The sequence below is a fragment of the Lagopus leucura genome, unplaced genomic scaffold (assembly GCF_019238085.1).
Source record: "Lagopus leucura isolate 7727_CA_CO unplaced genomic scaffold, USGS_WTPT01 Super-Scaffold_100002, whole genome shotgun sequence".
Lineage (NCBI taxonomy): Eukaryota > Metazoa > Chordata > Aves > Galliformes > Phasianidae > Lagopus > Lagopus leucura.
In genome coordinates this window covers 64,955,433-64,977,389 of record NW_024962263.1, presented here as the reverse complement: position 1 = coordinate 64,977,389, position 21,957 = coordinate 64,955,433, and the positions used below count along the sequence as shown (strand labels likewise).

General features: G+C 36.7%; 1 protein-coding gene across 4 annotated transcripts in view; it reads right to left on the bottom strand.

Moving 5' to 3' along the window:
• Positions 1-4,686: 4,686 nt before the first annotated feature.
• RALYL (RALY RNA binding protein like) overlaps positions 4,687-21,957 on the bottom strand; it is a 192,027-nt gene continuing 174,756 nt past the window's right edge. For all 4 annotated transcript variants that reach the window (XM_042870079.1, XM_042870075.1, XM_042870077.1 and 1 more), the window contains one exon: positions 4,687-6,058. In XM_042870079.1, coding sequence (XP_042726013.1) covers positions 6,041-6,058 — 18 coding nt within the window. In that variant the 3' untranslated portion in view covers positions 4,687-6,040. The remainder of the gene's footprint in view (positions 6,059-21,957) is intronic.

The following is a 21,957-nucleotide window of genomic DNA, read 5'->3' as shown; positions in this document are numbered from 1 at the left end:
TTGGCATTCAGTTTGTCAGAAATGTTGGTATTCCACCTAGAGTTTCCCTATCAATGATTTACATAGATTTACAGTTAATGTAACAACCCAAGTAAACAAATCTTAATTAAATCCCATTATGTGGTTAAACAGCAAAATTATGAAAGATACATTATTTTTCCACATACTTTGCTCTTTGAATCATTTGGGAATTTAGATGTTTAGCACTTCTTTAAAGAATAGTCATAATATTCACATCACAGGCAAAGATATGAAAAAAGTCACTGAACATGCTAGGCAAGCTATGAGTGAGATTTCTTCAAAGGCACATCCTCTTTCATTAGTTTCCTGTCATCTGCGGGTAAACCATTTACAATGTTCATTCAAGTTTCAGTTCCCTGTTCTATTCTATCGTACTATGTCATATAGCTTCTGCTCCTTCCTTACAGTGGTCCCTGGAAGATAGAGAAGAAAGTTGTGCTCCTGGAATTCTCCTTGATGCATAATACTGCAGAAGGAACAATACTAGCTCCTACAATACGGATATACTAGCAATGCTGCATATGAATTACCACACTTCTTTTCTTTAAATAGCATGCTAACAGTTGCTGTAACTCCTCATACGGTTAGCACCAATTACATGTTTTTTTCTCAAGAATCTGGTTACAGAAGGCACTGAAGGTACTCACTTAATGACTGATATTAGCAGTTATCCCAGGGATGAATTAAATGCTTATTTTCTACAACATTAGCTGTCTCAAAGAGAAAAAAAATCTAATAATCCAAAGTACAAAGCGATGGAGGAGTATGTTTCTTTTCCTACATACATGGCTAGACATCATGGAAATATTCACACCACAGAGTTGTGATCACACAAAGCTTTTCCATTACTTTATGCTGTTAAATATAAATAGCCAAGATAGTCTTAGAAAGTTTTAAATATAAATATTAGAAATATTTTTGCTTGTTTAGTTGGGTTGTTTGGGTTTATGAGGTGATACGAGAACTATTTTTTTTCTGATAAACACAACAATATAATTGTGGATTAATTCTGTTCACAGAAGTGTGGAACAACAAATTTTCTTTGAAAGATTAATCAAATAAATACTATAGAAACCCCAAGATCAATAGAAAACATCAGTCCCTTTGATCTCTAATGAGGTAGAAAAACCAATATTAAAAAAAAACAAAAAACAAAAAACACCATCACAAATCCTTTATACTTTCTATAGCACTTTGTGATCATTCTAAGCAGATTTCCTATAAGTTTTCCAGTACTGCTCATTGTATATTCTGTAAATGCTGTAAACGGGGTAAGCAACGTGAGCAACGGTTAGAGCTAGAGCACTAACTTGACAAGCTGTGCAAATTTTACTGAGCGCACAGAATGTTTGCTGCATCTTTACTCATCTCCTTAGCTAGACTTTCATTTCTGCAGGCTTAGATTATCACTTCGTCATGTCTGTCAGTCACTAACTGTTAAGATTTGTCACATTCTGGCCAAAACATGCATTTTTCTCACCTGATTTAGGATGTCCAGCTCTCCTTGGCTTCACCAGCATCCTTCTCCTTGTGTGAAAGCCTAGCCATAGAGATCTGATCTGTGTCTCTTGGATCTGAGTGGGTGACTTCTCCAAGTTCTTACTATGGAGAAATACTAAGGTTTATTTCAGGGAGTATACAGGACTGAAGTTATGCAGATATATAACCAGGTTACTGTGTGAAAGAAGTGAGAAGAAAATGTTTTCAACACTTCTGTTCAAGCCATCCCAAGTTAAGGCAAAGAGATGGGATTCCATTAGCTAAATAGGAAACACCTCTGCTCTTCTAGTAATTTTGCATCATTTTTACAGTTGTTTTCCAAAAAGATTAAAAAATAGGAAGTATTTTTCTTTGACCCTAATGGCAGACTTTGAGGCTCAGAATGTTTTGGTGCCCATTAAGTGGTAGGTTGTTTGACTTCTTACTGATCTAACACTGCAGGATGCTCTCCCAGCAATCTTGGCTTATTGATGCCTAAGTTTCAGCAAGAGTTGCCTTCATGCTCAGTATCATTCAATACAGAACGTAAGAATACCAGTCAATTTTTTCAGCAATATTTATCAGATAAAATCTTGAAAATTCATGAAGCTTGTGGAAAATTTGGCATAGTTGTCACAAAAAGAATACATTTGCAGAGGTGAAAATTAAATACCATATGTAAGCGATATGCACTTAATGATAGCTTTGCTTTTCAACAGTTTGAGTATTATTTAAAAAACTTTCTCATAGACTTCCTGGATCAGTTTTCCTTACCTTGTCTATATTGCAGTACCTTATGAGGGCAATGACAAACAATGAATAAAAAAAAGTTTCAATACTGAACAGAAAAAAATAATGATTCTTTGATTCATTTGATAAATGAATTATGATTCATCATCATATCATAAATATATGAATAATGATTCATTTCATAAATTAATTTGTGCTGCTTTAATAGTATATGAAACTTAAAAGCTTCCAAGATGAATAAAATCCATTTCTCTTTTCCACAAATTCTGTGAAATTTCACTACTGGACCTTCTCCACACCCCAACAAATTTCTGTTTTCAGGAAAATAGTCACATCTCAGACATCTTTCAACACAGGAATGCTCTTCAAGTTTCTCAAACTGTTAAAAATATAGAAGTGTTTATCACATTTGTGTCTTTCCATTTACATAAGAACTTGTTGCTATGGATTTCTGCTTCCATTTGTTCTGCTTTGGAAAGCTGCGAGAATATTGTATGGAAACACACTATTCTCACAAAACTCTAAACAGTATTTTTCCATGAGAGAAATATATTTGTCCCGGAGAGTTTCTTACTATCAGATGTTAGCAGAAAAAATTACAAAACTGAGTTAGTGCATAAATCAGAGAAAATATTTATTTACAGACATGTAAAAATTATGTTACAGCATTTTAAAGAAAACTGTAATGAAACATCAATCTGCTTGACATGGGAAAACCCCAAATGCTTTAATTTTGACTTGCAGTGGTGTTGATTAAAAACATGACTGCTTACAATATTGTAGCTCTTATCTACATAGTTTTATTACAGTGACTTTTCAGAACTAAAAGTTGATCTACAGACAAAACTAACAGGGACATTGACAATATGTAATACAAGAGTTTACAAAAGTAAAAATATTTTTTATTGATTGATCCAAATTTTAAAGCCTTTTTTAGTAAATATTTTCCATCATGCAGCTGCACAGGCTTGAAACAAATACTCAAAATTCACAGAGGATGTAAGTCTTTGTTGAAAATGAATTAATTTAATTCAGGACTACTCATTTTATGACTGTTTACTAGCCAAACTACTTGACAAGATCCTTTATGTTTCCTGTTCTTCCCCATTACAAGGGATGAACAACCTCAAAACAAAAACACAAAATGAAAAAACTCCATACAAGTAACAAAACCAATGAAAAATATGTATATGTTTTGATGGCAGACAACACTGAGTGTACTGCATACATAGGTATAGAACTGTCAAGCTCTGCTGAAGCTACCAGAATCCTCTGCAGTGATTTGAAGCAAACATGCCGTTAAGAAACCTTGCTAGTAATAGACTGCATGGCAAAGGAAGCTTCTGGCTTGCAAATGAAACAGTGTCTCATGACCTTATCAAAGGTGACTTTTTGTGTTCAAAATCTATTCAGGACTTAAACTGTGGCATGAAGAAGGGTTGACATTAAGCCTATGAAATCATTTCTTTGAATATATGATCATAAGATACTACTGGGAAGATGTTTTTAAAAATCGGAGTGCTTCTCGGTGATTATTTGGTCACTTAGAATGGAGGTGGTAAAGCAAAGATGTACCTAGCAGTTTCCCATATATAAAAGCTGATCTGTTTGGATGACATTCTATGTCTTTTAGAGTCAGTCAGCAGTTTCTTAAATGGGCAAATGTCCACTAAGATCTGGACTTGTTTTAACTGCCAGCCAAAGACAGAGATCCCCAAATGACAATTCTTGTTGCGTTTTGGCTATTAAAGATGTGCATAATCTATACTATATGGAGAAGTAGTGGAGAAAATGGGGAAATATTTCATCCTTTGATTTGTGCTAACATTTCTCTTAGATGGAAATAATATTATCTCCCTTTTCTGGAACAGTCCCCCTTGGCAGATTCTGAGGCTGTAATTGCTAATGGTCAGGTGTGGCTAATTATACTACTCTTTCATAACCCTAATTTTTAGTGGTGAGCCTATCATCTTACAAACAAATGTTTTTTATAGATATTGAAGGACTGATCTGTTAAAGAGCCTCTTCAATGCTTTCATTTTTATCTTTCTTTTAGCCTATACAGAATGATTATAAGAGCAAGGTAAAGGTTCATCTGTGTGGAGTTGGATACCAAATAGCACGGCAACAGATTAGCTTAGAGAAGAGAAGGCTCTGGGGAGACCTCATTGTGGCCTTCCAACACTTGAAGGGAGCTTATAAACAGCAGGGGCAATGGCTGTTTATGAGGGTGGATTGTGAGGGGGAATGGTTTTAAACTGAGACAGGGTAAGTTTAGGTTAGATGTTAGGAGGAAGGTTTTCACACAGAGGATGGTGACACACTGGAACAGGTTGCCCAAGGAGGTTGTGGGTGCCCCATCCCTGGAGGCATTCAAGGCCAGGCTGGATGTGGCTCTGGGCAGCCTGGTCTGTGGTTGGTGACCCTGCACATAGCTGAGGGTTGAAAATAGATGATCATTGTGGCCCTTTTTAGCCCAGGCCATTCTATGATTCTATGATAGCAGTTAGGGTTGTTTTGCACAATGCTATGAAACTGGGTCGGAGCTCCATCTGACTGGTTAAAATATTTACATTCACACTATTGGAAGGCTATTGCTTTAACTTTTTTGCCCCTACAATCACTTCAAAGATATGTCTCTCAGAGTATATCTCACATGTGGATGTAAATCAACATTTCTTCCTTGTTTCGTGTCATCTGCAGCACTAAGGAGGCCTAGCTTTCAGATGGTTAATGAGTTGATACTCTCCTTAGATAAGAACTTGTACCCATATCAGATGTGCTTTGATACTCTTAGTATCTTAGTAACAAAAGAGAAATAGTGCATCCATTCTATTTGAAAGGAAATATGATTTATTAAGAAATTTGATGCTGACATTACCCCTAGGACACCTGTAATAATTATTCCAACTTCAGGCTTTTAGGAAGGCTTTTGGGGTCGGGGAGTGGACAGACTGCTGCCAGGAAATGAAACAAAGAAGTAATCAGTAAGCCAACTCAGGCTCTCAAATATTGGCAGCATAGGTAATTTACCTGACTGGGGAGGAGACTGACTGTCATGTAAACTTTCCATATGGCAGCAAGAAACTGCCTTTAGAGACGTGCAGATACTGCTGCAACAACTGCATAGTGCGTGGCATCACAGAGCGCTTATCTGAAGAAAGGGATGAACAAAAGGATCCAATTTACAGTTTATCAAAGATTGCTTTCATATTTTGACATATTTACTTTTTAGCAACTAAGCCTGTTTAGTAAACATGGTTACTTTAGATGACAAATACAATAAATAAAAAATGGAAAATAGCATACAGTGTTTTTAAGTGTGTCACTAATCATAATGATCTTGTTTGAATTAAGCTGTAAACAAGGAAGGGCAATAACACCTGACTCTAAATAGGGTAAAACATGCTAATCATAAAAATAGCTTTTAGAAATATACATTTGTATACAGTGTTTCCCACACCTGTTAAATATGTCCTTCATAATATTATGATACAGTACATTGGCTTTTAAGACATCAAAATTAAAAAAATAATACCAATAATTAGCCAGAGAAAAACACATTTACAATCTAAACCATAAAAATCTGACAATTGTACAGCTTAGAACATATAAGAAATGGAATTTCTAATATTTGAACATTAATGTTCATTTTAATAAGTAAATTTAATTTTCATACAAATTGAATCAAAGGTGTTACAAGCCAGTAAGAAACTGCAGTTCGCAATTTTCTGTGGGGAAGTCAGAGTTTGTCTTCTTAGCCTTCAGGGGGTTCACACGTGGCATCTCATCACTTGATCTGTAGAAACTGAGAAGTGAGAAATGTTTTCATTAGCATGAAGGCACAGAATTTCTTCCAGCAGAGCCTCAGAAGGAAACCAGGTAACCAGGGAAAAGAGGGAAGAGGACTGTTATGTGATTTTTTATTCGCAATCAATCCAGTATCAGCATCTATTAGAAAACCAAGACTGTGCAGCAGTCTTAAGTCAGAGTTCATGGCCAAAATAACCACAGTGAATCAAGCGAGATGGCAGAATCATAGAATCATAGAACCCTTAGAGTTGGAACGGATCTTTAAAGGTCATTCAATCCAACTCCCCTGCAATGAACAGGGACACCCCAGCTAGAGCAGGTTGCTCAGAGCCCCGTCCAGGCTGACCTTGAATGTCTCCAGGGATGAGGCATCCACCACTTTTCCAGGCAACCTGTTCCACTTCCTCACACCACACACTGTAAAAGACTTTTTCCATATATCCAACCTAAATCTACTCTCTTTAAGCTTGAAATCACTTTTCCTTGTCCTGTCACCACGCTTCTCTTCAGTAATGCTCTGTGAATAACCACTGGATACTTTCTCTTTTAGCAGAAAATAATAATAAAGGATGCATCTCAGCTGCTTTGCAGTGAAATGCTTTATTTGCATAATAACATTCAGCCTAAATAAATTGCTTGCAAGATTCTTTGCTTTGGTTTCCTCACACTGCCTTTATACCTCATTCCACACCATTTAAATTGTGTGCTTTCAGCAATGCTTATTGTTACTAGGTTGCTGAATCTTTTCTCAGTGACTTTCCATTAATGTAGCCTATTTTATTATTATTACAGCATACATGTTCTAGACTTTAATTTCATGTCCCTTTATTTCTTTTGTTTTGCCAGGCAGATTGGGAAGCAGCAAAAAATCCAATGTCAGTGAGGCTTTGGAGGGCTTTTCTTCCAGTCGGGGCCTGAAGTAGATCACATCTAAAAAACATGTGTCCTGCTATGAGGACTGCTAATGCCACCAGCTTCAGGAAGGCATTCAGTGGTGCCACAGAGGTACGCTCCAGAAAAACTGCCTACACGAAAAATTGACAACACTTTCCCAGCCATTTCGGTTTGGAAAATTCACAGTAGAAAATGTTAACAGAAATAGACAGCTTCTTTTCTTTCTTTTTTCTTTTAAGTGAAATTAAGATTAGGGCTGGTCTCTTCCCCTTTGTAAGAGTCAACCAGATTTCCCACTTATTGCAAAGGTTGTGCCAGACTTCTGGTTGCATCCTCCACATATAGCCAGGGTGAAAGCCCACATGAGAGATCCCAGAACTTTCTTCATTCAGTCTAAGCACTCCAAAACTGTTATTCTCTGCTTGCACAGAGGAAAATCTTGATCTCTCTCTAATTTTAGCTGCTGATATCTGTTCAGACTGACTACATCAAAAAAGAATTTTAAATCCCAAGTCTCTGAGAAGACTAATGGCTGTTAAGTAGCTATTCATCTCACAAGAAGTAAAAAAAAGCCTGCAGTTCCACTGCACATCCTACCAGCTCCAGAGAGAGTTCCTCTTTTCTCACCATTTTGTCACCTATACTTTGCTCTGCCATTATGCTATTATGAAAAGCAATAATTCTGTAAGTAAGAACACAGACAGATTTTCAAATTATTTATTGGAGCTTCTTCCCTGCCTTTCAAGCATTTACCTGTCACCAGCACTAAAAAGCTTCATTAGGTTGCTATTATGAAGTGTTATCGCTAACCATCTGGATCCAACTCATCAATGCTGCTTTGCTGTCATTTAGAAACAATGACAAAAATTTACCAACCCCACAAACCAAAACTCCTATATTCTTTTCTCAGCATACAGGCTAGTTACTTGCCTCTTGAAGCAGATAACCTTAAAGGCTGAGAAGAAACTTTAAAATCTGAAACAGTCAAGTTTTATTTTCCATAAAATGAGAGCAACCCAGGGCTACGATTAATCTGATGTACTATAATACTAATTTCATTCTATTTCTTTCTTCTGAATGGTGTGCAGTTTATCAGCTGGCTTTATGGTACTGCTGATGATATTAAAAGAATCTCATGATGACTAATATTTTTTTAAGCTTTTCATTTCCTTCTTGTTACATATATAAAAAACATCCTGACACAAGGATGAACTGAATTACATTTAAGCCAGCAATATGGCTTTCATTTGATGCAGTTCTAGCAGAAAACCGCTTATAAATGCGTGATTTGAACATAGTGCATTTTATGAACTGAATAACCGAAGAGAACAGGCAGTCCTGGCAGCTGTACATGGTATCAAAGAAACAGTATATACTGTCCTAATTGCCATCATAATCTCTGAAAAAAGCTGGAGGTGGGTTATGGAATATTTATTGGTTCATTTTCCACCTGAAATTATTTCTGCTGTTTTTCTCCCCGTATGGCTGGCTTTTTGAGCGTGAGCTATTGAAAGCACTCTTCTTAGGCACAACACCGTATTTCAGACTTCCAGAAATGCTACTGCTACTGTTATTACAGTTCCAGTTTGATCCTTCCAACATTTTCACCAGACTCCAACTACTCTATATTCAATTAACTTTGCACTGCCATCATGTATATACCCCAGAAAGCCAACATTAAATATTAAATACCTGACTAAATATAAATGCTGTTCTACTTAATGGGCTCCAAATATCATCACTAAAAATAACAGGATAAAAATTCAGATAAAATCAGGTAAAATACAACAGAAATCTAGAGGAGATTTCATCTTGTCTTTTAAAGGTCTAATGGTTTCATCACAGATAATTTTTGCCCAGATTATTCCCCTTTGTACATTTGTAGGTCTTTAGGAATGCCCTACTAGTTATCAATTCTCTTGGGGAAAGAGCCTGGCCATCAGATCACCTGCTAGGTACAAATTCCCTCTATGCTGTGTGCTTCATTGTCACAAGGTACAACACAATAGGAATAGTTTTCACTCTGCCTTTCTCTAAAAAGCATTTAATTAGGAGGTAAACTCAATTTCTGATAAAGACACCTTTTTCTTTTTTTTCTTTTTTCAAACTGGATGGGCCATTCTGTCTCCCCACCTTTCCCATGCAGTTGGAAGCAGTAATGCTGACTACTACTTTGCAGCCAGGCAGATGCTGCTGACTTTCCTGAGCTCAGTCAGGTGGTTTCTATTTCTCTACGGGTGGTGTGACTTTTGAACTCAGCAGGCTGGGCTCAGACAGAGGTCAGCCTTTTTCTTGCTCCAGTATATTTTTTCTTCCTTACAGTTCTGAAAAAAATAAAGGTAAACAATGGGGAATGTTCCTTGTTCCCCATAAATCTTTATTTTCCTTCTAGTTGTGTTTGTTGGTAAAGTGTGATGGACTTTACCATGATCATCTTCCAGACCTAAACGCATACATATAAATCTTACTATTTGAGCGTAAAAATTCTGTATACGTCCTTGGGAGAGAGTTTAAAGTATGAACCTTTACTATATGACACAGAAGTTGCACAAGATTAATGTTTTCTCTTGAAGAACATTAAGAAAAAGTTTAGAGGAATATCCCGCAGAACATTAATGTTACAGAATTTACAGTAAGATTTACCCTGCAACAATTATATATAATAACAGCATCCAACAAACTATATGCAAGATGTTGATCTCAAAAAATGTATCTGTACATGATAACAATAGCCTTAGAAATTCCCAGAAAATGCAGATAAATGGTGGATGGTTGGACGACTGTGCAAATACACACACAAACTTGAAATCCAAATCCTTAAATATCCTTCCCCTTGTTCTCCTGGCTTTTTCCTTGTTAGACAAACTCATTTCCAAAACTGCATTGCTGAGTTGGTAGCTACAAGGTAGACCACTGTAGCTAATTCTGACTCTGGTTTCAAAGCTGCGTTTCTACATCTGCAGGTGACTCGAAGGCCAACATCTTCCCAGGTTGTTGTTGGTGTTTGACAAAGATTTGACTGTGGGTTACCTGACTGCCATACTGACTGCTTTATGCAAAACAGCTGCAAACCCCCCACTGAAATGCACGTACTGCACTTTCCTGTTACTCACATCACTGGCCTTCCTCCTAGCGTTACCTCAGACTGCAATCGTGGCACAATTGCTTTGATTGTATGTGCTGCTCTCATCTATACTGCTATGTCTACTGCTAAGAACAGTGGATTCAGGACCACAGATGCAACTCTTATTTTCTCTAGGATGGTGTCTTGCATTTCATCCCTAATAATATTTTTTCTGATTATGAAGTGTAAATCTGGACGCTCAAAGAAGAGAAAAACTGAATGTGTTTGCAGAACAGATTTTTTTTCTTTAAACTTGAATCATGGATAATAATCATGGATTATTCCAGACTTTTTCCTAAAATGAGAAAAATCAGGATGCACTGATTACTGCTGGTTACAAAGCAGTAGAGCAAATTGCTATTCTATTTGTTTGCTTGGTCTAACTCCAGATAATATCCTCCCTTTCTATTAAGCAGACAGCTTGTATTGACTGCAAAAAACAGTAATCTATGTTTGTAGGGTATCCTTGGGGCATGTCCACCTATTGGCTTTTACGTATCTTTCATCATCAGGAATGGAAAGCAACAGACAGGACTTAGCAAAGAAACTTCATTTTGTGTTACCTTTTGCTTTGACATCTCTGCTCATTTGTTCATTTGAAAGAACTCCTGTCCCCTAATTTAAAGTATAAAATCTCTACTTAAGTAATAGGTATATAGGTGTTTTTGTATAACTCCTCTGTATGAAGAGTAAAAGCTCAGTGTAGTATATGTTAGCAGGGGATTTGAACGTGCTACTGTCATTTGTAACAGTTCTGTGTAAAACCTGACAAAGTTATGACCCTAAACCAATTTATTTTATTTATTTTTTTTTTTTACAATGAGCTAATGATAGAATACTCACTGCATATAACAAATGGACAGAATTACAGTTTCATAAATATTAATAAAGAATATTTGAAGGAAACAATTGCACCTTCTTTAAACCTTCCTTCAGATGATGAAACCTAATCATTTTCTTTTGTACTTTGTCAGTTGTACTTTAATTGCTGAAAACACTACAGAATCATTTTTCTGCTCAATGAACAGTTTAATTGCTTTGAAGTGTCAGTACTTTTGTGAGTACATCTGAGAATGACTGCTTTACTAAGCAGTGAAAACATATTTCTATCCTTTCTATTAAAATGCTGTTTCACTTGCTAGCTTTATAAAAATCAGCAGGAAGAATGGGAAGCTTTACTGAATACTCATTTTTCCTCTTGACCAATATAGTTTTCTTCCCAGATATCTATGTGGGCAGATATGTGATGAATATTCTTGGGTTTAGTGGTGAAGACAGGATCTACTATTGTGAGAATGCCAATGAGGACATGCTGCAGTTTTGATAATGGCCAGATGTGAAGGCTGAAGGAAGAGAGCTGCCCAGAGCTTTGTTGAGCAAGGCTCTGAGGGCAGAGAGAAGTGGATCTGTCCATCCTACTTCATTCTCTGGGTTTGGCTCTTGCTCCTCTTTTGCTGGTAACCAAATGCAGTAAGTTCTCAATCAAGCTGTCCAGAGTTTCCTCAGCTTGCACCAGTGTCCCTTAAGAACAAATCAACCTCTGTGGGCCCAGTGACAAGTATAGCAAAGGGGAAAATGTTCCACTTTTCTTTATGCAAGTGGATAATTACAGCAAATTCCCAAAGGCATGACTCAGAACCGCTAATTGTTTTCTGCTTCTTGAGATTTGGCTTGTTCTGTGTGAAACAAGTATAAGTAAGTCCTAGTCCTGATTATACTGAATGCTTCAAAAGGATGGCTTAAGGATGCAGAGTGCTGTCAAAAAGTAGTAGAATTAATTCTTACTGATTTAACTTCTGCTTGATGCGAGAAGCAGAAACTTCCCAATTTGAGCTGGTGATCCAATTAGCACCAATTCCAAAGGCAGGTATGAATACAAAGTTTAGCATACAAAGGAACTGCTACAATTTGTACCCTGAGGACACTCACTATATCTACACTTTATGTAGTATTTCTTTTTAATATATGCATGTAGGAACTCATGAAGTACTAAAACTTCCTCAAGTTAATCACACAGAAAGTAATTGCTAAAGTTTCCCCGTATTGCCAATTTAGATTTTAGACAGGTGTCAAAAAACAAAGTGCACCCATGCAGGAAGAAGAAATTGTGCTCAGTCATGGTAATGAGTTCAAGAATGCTCTCTAATCAACAGCAGATTTTTGATTTATTTGAGGCAGACATTTTAGTTAGCATAAAGAGGACAGAGGTAAAAGCAAATTGTAATAGACAAGGAATGGAGAGTAGATCTCACTGTTAGAAGAAGCTGAAAGTGGTTATTATGAAATGACAGAGGTACCATAAAACCTCAGAGAAAGAAAATCTGTATTGGGAATGTGATCCAGACGGAAAGGACGATGAATGCTGGTCATATTCTAAGCAGCATTTTCTTGGTATTTTCATAGAATCAGATACCCAAGTCAGAAGTGACGCACAAGGATCAACTTCTGTCTCCACACAGGACTACTCAAAATTTAAACCCATTTTTTTCCCACATAGCGCTTATTTGAATGGGAAGTGCGCAACATTTTTGTTTTATGAGGATTTCAATATGTCTTTAAAATTAAAAATTGCAAAAGAAAATATTGGATTTAGGGTTACATTATTGTCTGCAAATGGTTTGTCATCGACTACCACCTGAGAGAGGATCAGCATGACACTGCAAATAGGAACAGAATTTAGACTTTTGATTCTCTGTTTATTGGGTTGGAACACAACTTACGCTTTCTAAAAGAGACTATAACGCTGTATTGTACTTTTAGTAATGAATTGCAACAACAAATTGGAAATTTCAGATACACATATCAGCATAACAGGCTGGCTAAGATGGCATTTGATTAACTTCCAAATTTTCATTTTGGCAGATAGAGGTTGTTCCATTCCTCAATGATTGCTTCTTTGTTGAGATTGCAATTACAGTTCTACCACCTTCTAAATAAATTCCCTTTTCTGAGGTCTATAATGCCTACATACAGATAAATTCAATCTGCTTTTCATGTTTTTAATATTAATCATGCAGAAAATCTTCTTAGTAGCACATTTATATTTTTTCAGAAAATTCAGACCTTTTGGAATAATCGGGTCAGTAACTGGAGCTCTGAAGTTTATACTGAAAAAAAAAAACCCAACAACAACCAGATTTAAAATTACTCTTTTTTTTTTTTTTTTTTTTTTTTTTTTATGGAAAAATAGAAACCTTTTGGCTTTTCAGTGTTTACCTCTGTTTACTTGCATGAAGGCCCACTTTGGCTTGCAGATGAGATTCGACAGAAAAATGTTTTCTCTGAGGGTTTTTTATTCAGTATTCCTGAGACTCAAGCATACTGATAAAGCCAGTGAAATGAGTGTTTTTTAGGGGAACTAAAGCTATTTACTTTCAAAGACTGACACACCAGGAAAAAATGTGTGATGCATGGCAATTGCTCAATTTCAGTTAAATCTAAGAATTTGAGGATTACTCTAATAGACTTAAATCCATAGCCAAACACAGACCCAATGGCTGGCTTGAGTTCTTGTGAAAGATATCAGTCATAGTGTGAGTATGGAAAACGAAAACACCAGTGTATCCTTCCCCCTCACTCAGCAGTTTCCTGCTTTGGTATTCTCCTCCCACAGATCTAGGAAATGTTAGTCATGAATGAGTGGTCTAACATCAACCCTAACATCTAACATCTCTCTAATTCTAACATCTCTCACAAGTCATTTCAAGTTTGTTGGAATCAACTAAAAAGCTGGGAAGTGAAACGAGAGACTTTGCCAGCATTATAGTGGTAAAAAACATTTGGGGCAGAAATTGACTTCAGTCTTCATATTTAAAGTTTTTTACTTTGATCAAAAACAGTGTTTGTGTGCCAGCCCGAATTTCAGCCTGCAGCTTTTTTCACCGCTATCACCCAGCCCCTGAAAAAGGATCTGAGTTTGCATCTGGGAGGTAAATGTTTGTTACTCCCTGTTTCGATACTGTACTCAAAGATTGACTCTTCTGCATTGAATTTTAAGTTAACGTTTGTGGTATATTCTGATTTACTTGAATAAAATAAACACAATCAGTCTGCTAGTACTGAAATTAAAGTCAGTTAACTTATACCAGAGAGGAATTCAGCTCATTTGGGCAAGCATTTTGATTGTATGTCTGAGAATTTCTGGCCTGATCTGACAGCATTATTTGTCTCTCAATAAATTCACAAAAATATTTACTTATTTATCTTTTATTGGAAAAAAGCAGAGGTACAGAAGTTGTTGACAGGTGAAGCTGGGCAATTAAAATTAAATATTTTGATGTCTCAAGAACATCAAGTACTATGACTTTCATTTTTACCTAAAAGCTTAAGATAAGCAGATAGCACTGCCTAATAAACAAATACAAAAAGAACCCAAAGTGAAATGAACACAAAATATTAATAATGGATAGATCTACTGACAGTCAATGAACTGTGCCAATGAGCAGCAGTGTCTACTTCCCATAAAACAGCAAAGCACACAAACTACTCTTCCAAAACGCCAGTCCACATGAAGCCAGTGCATAAGCTTTGCACAAATCACTGTGACAGTTTTTAAAAAACATTAAACATGTTAAATGGTGCAACAGTAAAAAATCATTTGTCATATCAGACATATTGCCAGGATGTAACCTGTGCCTGTATTTCCAAATATACATACCTCCCAACTTCTTCTGTTTGCCTAGGATATTCTAAACACTACATTACCATGACCAGTTCTTACAATATTTCTTGTGGAATAAAGCAAACAAAAATATTCAATTTAATGCTTATATTGTTATCTATTGACATAATCAATACATTACCTACTGTCTCAAAAATTGTTTCACTTAAATGAAACTGTTGAACATAGGCTCTTACATGCTCTTGTATGACGGAGAAGGCATAGGAGAAGCCCATACACAAGATTTCCTGCCCTTTGCTGTATGTGCCTGGACGTTGCTGGCATTTTATTAATGATTGTCCTGCTGGGCCTGAAGGAACCTGTGTGGAATTGCCTTGCATAGAGACAGATCTCAGAAAGAGAGACTTCACTAATAATTCTTAGCAGAAAATGCAGGAAGTTAAATGGTTGAAACTTCAGAAAGATCAGGCTCTTCAGCCTGGAGAAGACTCCGGGAGACCTTATGTGGCCTCCCAGTATCTGAAGGGGGCCTACAGGAAAGCTGGGGAGGGACTTCTTATAAGGGCAGGTAATGATAGGATGAGGGGAAATGGCTTTAAACTGAAAGAGAGTAGATTTAGACTACATATTAGGAAAAAATTATTTACTGTTAGCATAATGAACCTATGCCCACAGAAATTGTGGGTGGCCCTAGAAGCACGCAAGTCCAGGCTGGATGGGGCTTTGAGCAATCTTGTCTACTGGGAGATGTCTCTGTCTATAGCAGGGGGTTGGAACTGGATGATCTTAAAGGTCCCTTCCAACCCAAACCATTCCATGATTCCACTATTATGCGATTCTATGAAGTCTGATGCCACAGTGCAATAAAAAAGTAAGGCAAACTCATAGAGGAAGCAAAAATAAGCTTAACAATAAAAACAGTAATTTTCTTGTCTGGAAAGCACATAGTTTTGATCCACTTGAATTATATATTTGACAAATATTCCTTTTCTACTCTTTGACTGTATGGCTAAAAGAGCACTTTGGTCTGACCTTAGAAAGAGGGGCTGGTTTACACGTTTGGTCTGTTGAGCCACACTGGTGAAGCTGAGAATGGGACCCAATCTTCCTGATTGCCTGTACAACTGAAACAGTTTTGTTTTCAAGCTATTTTGTGTTAATACATAAGATTCTAATGTTTGTAGTTAATTTATTTACATTCTAAATATTTTAAAAGCTTTATGAGGGACCAAATAATATGGATTAGATTTAGAGGAATAGATGTGAAAGATTTTATTTTGCTTATTTATATTATAAATATGCTACTACAGGCTGTAAATATCACACTGCATGTGTGATAATAGTACCTGCATTCTCTGCAGCTTCCTATGTACTATCTAGGGGATATGATGTGAATAATAATTTTAAAAAAATATCATGTAGTCATTCAATCATAGTTAAAACCCTGAACACCACTTAGGAACTCTTCCCCTAAGAAATCAACTGTCAGGAAAAATGGAAAGGAGGAGCTGGTAGCAAGGCCTTTCCAATGACTCACTCACACAATGGTACATGAACAACAAACAAATCTACTATGATATTGCATATATTAAATATAACAAAAGGGCATGTCAGGAATTTTCTTACAATTTTTGATTTCATGACATACTTTTATTACTTTCTCCATATTTTCAGTCACAGGTTATTAGATTTACTGCAGCTTTGGAAGGTACAACACATTAGTATCTGTCAGGTACACTGCCCCTAATGACTTTCTTAGCTTGCTCAAGTACAAACATCTTGCACTGATATTTATCAAGTGAATACAATCTTTTACCTATTCATTTGTCTCAGGAATGAAGAACTTCATGTTTCTCCTGATACTGAATGCAAGGTTTCAAGGAACTTCAAAATGTCCAGTGCACCAGAAAAAAAATTTTGCAAATTTTGCTTGGTTTCAATAATATCTAAAGTCATCTAAGTAACATTGTTGGCATGACCTTGCTTCATCCATTACCTTTAATTAGAAGTTTCATCTTTTTTTTTTTTTTTTCTTTTGAAGTAGTACTTTATATAAGTGCACTCAGCTTGTAGCAAGAAAAGCTATTGATCTTTTTGACATGTCTAATCAGCCTAATTCTACTGATAATAGAAGAGTTGATTTGGCCTGCATTATTGCAATTGACATAAAAAGATATATCTAAATGGGCAATGAAAAATCCAGATTGATTAAAATAGTAAATTAAATATTGTCAATTCTATTATAGTTTTGTATTTGTTCAATCATGTTATTTGAAAAATGCAAAATAGGGCCTAAACTTGAGAAGATTTCATTAAACAAATTTTTGTTCATTTTCTTTGGATCTTATTCTACTTTCAGCTGAGTGTTTTCAAGAATTCTCATGTTAAGCAAAGGAATTAAAGAAAGCTTCACTATTTCATAAATATTTACTACTAAATTACTTTAATTTTCCTTAACTACTTATAGGAGAGGAAAATGTTTTGATGATCCTTAGCCAAAGTGCTTGTTGGTTCCATAGATGTAAATGAATTTTGTATCAATTCCCACAAGAAGTATAGCCATTATTATACCACATTTTCATTTTTGCATAATGAAACTCAGTACAGCAAGAGGATTATCCTGAGTTTTGTCTGAGGTTTTTTCCAGTATTTATGTTTGAAACATTATTCTTTTTGGTAGAAACAAATCCAATATAGATTGAAAACATTGCAGAGGTGGGAAAAAGGACAGGAATAAGAAAAGGAGCATTTCTGAAAGGCAAATGTAATTGAATTACACTTAGTAGAAAGGAAACTATATTTGATGTATAAATAATGTCAGTAAACCCACCTTGTGATCAGAAGTGGGCTTTACACCGTCTCTGTACTTTTTGTTTTTGATATAATTTAATACAATTGCCTTTCAAGACTTCTCATTAGAGGTGAGTCATTATTGAGGAATTCCTGTCTAACGCTTGTGTGCCTTTATTATCTTGAGTGTATGCATACCAGCATATAATCACAATCGTGAATGTATCCTTCAAATTCCATGAATTACAATATCATAAATCTATTGTATTTGAAAGCAATGGAGTCACATGAGTCCACCAGAAAACGCTGTATGGGCGACTGAATGCTTAAATACTGAATCACCACTGTGCTACTATAGTTATAATTATTTATTGTAAATGATTGACAGATTGATATAAACTATTCTTCTCTGTCAGTGTAATATAGACATGAGTGCTTGTGTATAATTCATTCCAATTGATTAGTTTGTTGGTGTTTTATTAACCATTAGCTGAAAGTGATTTTTTTTCTTCAAGATCTATAGTACGTCAGGCTTTCAGCTAATTAATTGGATGCTACCTTTGGTATTTACAAAGGGATTGAAATGATAAGTTATAATTCATTTTGAGACAGTGCTTCCTTGATGATTGATCAGCACTATGTGAAACAAGTTCAGAGAATTTATACGAAACGCTTTGGTCCGGTTGCTAAATCAGCAGAGAAACAATCATATAAGGTTATTCATACATCTTTCACATTCTCTCCATCACATCACACACCACTGATGTCACTTGCAGTGAGGAAAAGGGACTGGTTTTAGGGCCACTGAGGCCACCTGCCCTTGAAAGGTCAAAATGGGTGTTGGAATATACTGCAGTATTGCGAATATAGAAGACAATGTCTTGAGAGCAGACTTGAGAAGAGGGACTTGGTGGTGTTTGTTGATTAAAAGCTCAACATGATCGGGCAGTGTGCTCTCACAGCCCAGAAAGACAACTATGTCCTAGGCTGCAACAAAAAAAAAGTGTGACCAGCAGGTTAAGGAAGATGATCCTGCCCCTCTGCTCTGTTCTCATAAGGTCCCACCTGAAGTACTGCCTTTCACTCTGGGGACCCTAGAATAAGAAGGACATGGACCTGCTGAAGTAGGTCATGAGGATTCTCAAGTGCGGGACCACTTCTGCTACAAAGACAGGCTGAGAGAGTTGAGGTTGTTCAGCCTGGTCCCTTTCCAGCTCTTTTAGGTACTGTTACTTTTATCCAGAGCCTGAAAAAAAGAAGGATCAAACTAGAGTGTCTACTGTCTTGGAGACACTTGCTAAGATATATCTGTGGGCAAAGAGTTTGTGCAAAAAGAACTTTCCTAACAACTGTTTGATGACTATAGAAGATACTCAAACACAGCATGTCTAGAGCTAGAGTTCAAATAGGCAATCAAGTTATTTTGGCAGAACAAATTTTCACGCTTTAGACAAGTCGTATCAACTGTTTGTGGATGTGTCTTTAGTCTGTAGAAAATTATAATATAGGGATGAGTAACATCCGGATCTCAATGGTGGATGAGGCAGGTGTACAGCTGTTGCATGCAATAGGTATGCAGCCAGGCACGCAAATGATGTGGTTAAAGCCTCCTTAAATCTATTCCTGACGTAACTCAAGACTGCAGGCTAACTACTTCACATTTCTTTACAGCTGATCTAGGCTGAAAGCAGACATGAGGACAGCTGCCATCACTCAGTTAATGTGCAGTAACCTGTTCCTCCAAATAGGCTGAGTGTGAATTCAGAGAAAACATCCTACTCCTTAAACCCACAGCATACATCATAGTGTGCTAGTCACTTTCTTTTGAAAGTAAGAACTAGAACTAGAAATATATATATACTATGAGTTCTCTGGTCCAAAGATGACCCACATAAAGAAATTCAGAGATTTCAGTCTAGGAGCATCTGGACTCTGGTGGCAAGGCTGTCATTTTTGAGCTTGCCTTTACTGACAGCCTTAGGGCTTGTCAGGAGACAGAGAAGACAAAGTAGTATTTTGTTCCACAAAAGGAGTCCTGCAGTGGGATATTAGCAAATGGTTTGGTAGGAGATTTGCAGCTAAATATGAAGCATTGAGAAAAAAAATTAGAAATCCTAAATTTAAGCCAAGTAATTCTCTTCCTCTAATAATATTTCTCAGATTAGTAGACTTCCAAGTGATTAACTGAATTCAGAACATTAGCTATGCCCATCACAAATGGTTTTCTATTTGCTCTGCTGGTTTTAGTGTCAAAAGAGGAGACTTTTTTTCTCATCATGGTCCTAAATACCTTTTGCTTTATATTTGAAAAAGATTATAGATTTCATTTGGAAATGCCCTTCGGAGGAGTATTTCTAATTCGGAGTCTAAGGTTATGTTTTCACACATGGAAAGTTTGTTCTAATTGTTTCACACTTAACATTTTTCCTGCTATAAAAAAATCCCCTTTTTTCTCAAATAAATTGCAACTGGCTTTATGTGAAAAGGACACATTTTCTATTAGTCAGCTCTCCTATATTCCTCAGAAACTTAGTTTTCATAAAACAAGAGAACAACATCTGCTAGCACTTCATATTTTGTGACAAGCCTATTTATCTGCTTTAATTCTCACCAAACAGAGGGTAATGCCAGACAGACAGTGCCAGAACAGGTTCAAGCAGAGTAAAGTCTTACATTTCTTACTGATTCTCTATATGTTTGATAGTTTTCTTTCTTAACTTCTGGTTATTCAGCTATCAATAATTGGAGTGGAAAGTAAAAATTTTTTAGGAATAGGCCATCGTATCTACATAAATACATGTATGTAAGGACACTGAAAAACAGATTAATTTACAATATGCATCATATTATAACAGTACTGTCCAATACTGCAAAGTATCTGGGTAAAAACTATGGCAGAAATATACCATTCAACTTATAGTTGCATCTCCATGGGAAATATCCATTGCCTGAGATTTCTTTGGAGTAATCCTTCACAGAGCAATCCTTTATTTGATATGTAGCATTTACTCATTCACCAATCTTCCTAGATTTTACAGAACAAAACAATGAATGGTAAGTTATTATCCCATTGCAGCAGGTAGAAAAACTAAGAGCAAGTGACCTCTTCCGAAAATGGCAAGGGAGCGCAGAAGGCATAAACACTTGACATCAATGGCAATGTAGGTTCTAAGCTTTAAAGTGTGTAAAGTTGGTGTCTTCTTGGCTAGAGGTCCCATATTATTAAGGTGGAAGGCAAGAGGCTGCTCATCTGTCACTGCCCTGGCAACTGGGGTGGGCTGCACCTGACTGAGGTGGTGCCCACTGTAAAAGAAGATCAGGCTCAAGACCATCAAAAGAAACCTAAGGTACACAGGTCCATGGGACCTGATGAGATGCACATGAGGATCCTGAGGCAAATGATGAATGAAGTTGCTAAGCGTGTGTCCACCATATTTGATGGGACTTGGCAGTTCAATAATGCTACCACTAACTGGAAAGGGAGAAGAATAACACCAGTTTTAAAAAGAGAAAAAGTGAAGATCCAGGCAGCTACAGAGCAGCCTATCTCACCCCTGTGCTTGGCAAGGTCATGGAGCAGATCCTCCTGGAAACTATGTTAATGTACATAGGAAACAAAGAGATGATAGTTGACAGCCAATATGGCTTCACTAAGGACAAACCATTCTTGAAAAATTTGATGGTATTCTATGACAGGGTTACATCTGCCTGTACATGTGCAAAGTGTTTGACACAGTCTCACACAGTATTTTTGTCTCTAAATTGGACAGACATGGATTTGACAGATGGATCATCTGATGGATAAAGATTTGGCTGGATGATTGCGCTCAAAGTGTTGTGGTCAAAGTCTTAATGTCCAAGTGGAGACCAATAATGAGTGATGGAGTGATGGTCCCTCAGAGGTTGGTACAGGGTCCAGCACCATTTCGTATCTTTGCTAGCAACATGGGCAGTGGAACTGAGTGCATCCCCAGCAAATTTGCTGATAACAATGAGCTGCATGATGTGGTCAACATGCTGGAGGGAAAGGATGCCATCCAAAAAGTCCTTGACAGGCCTGGTAGGTGGTCCTCTGAGATGGCTTCGGAGCTGTGTCAGCAACATATTGCATTTCAGAAAATGCCAGAATATAAATTTTGAAAGGATTTTTATTTGGAAGCAGGGGTATGCAAGCATGTTTATGCCACACTTATGACTTTCACTACTAATGACGTCTTCCCACACTGATTGCTTTTTAGAAACTTTTCTGCTTAAGCTTTTGCTAGATAAAAAAATTTCCTCTACATTATGCTTCATTATATAGTGGGTATATATGCTAAATATGCTATATGCTCTAGGTGAAATGACAGAACAGAGTGATTGGAAGCTAGTAGGTATTACATAATCTTCTCCATTTAGTTGTCTGCAGTAAGAAGTGCAGTCCCTAAACTGGTCATCCAATTGTTAATATCACTACAGCTGAACG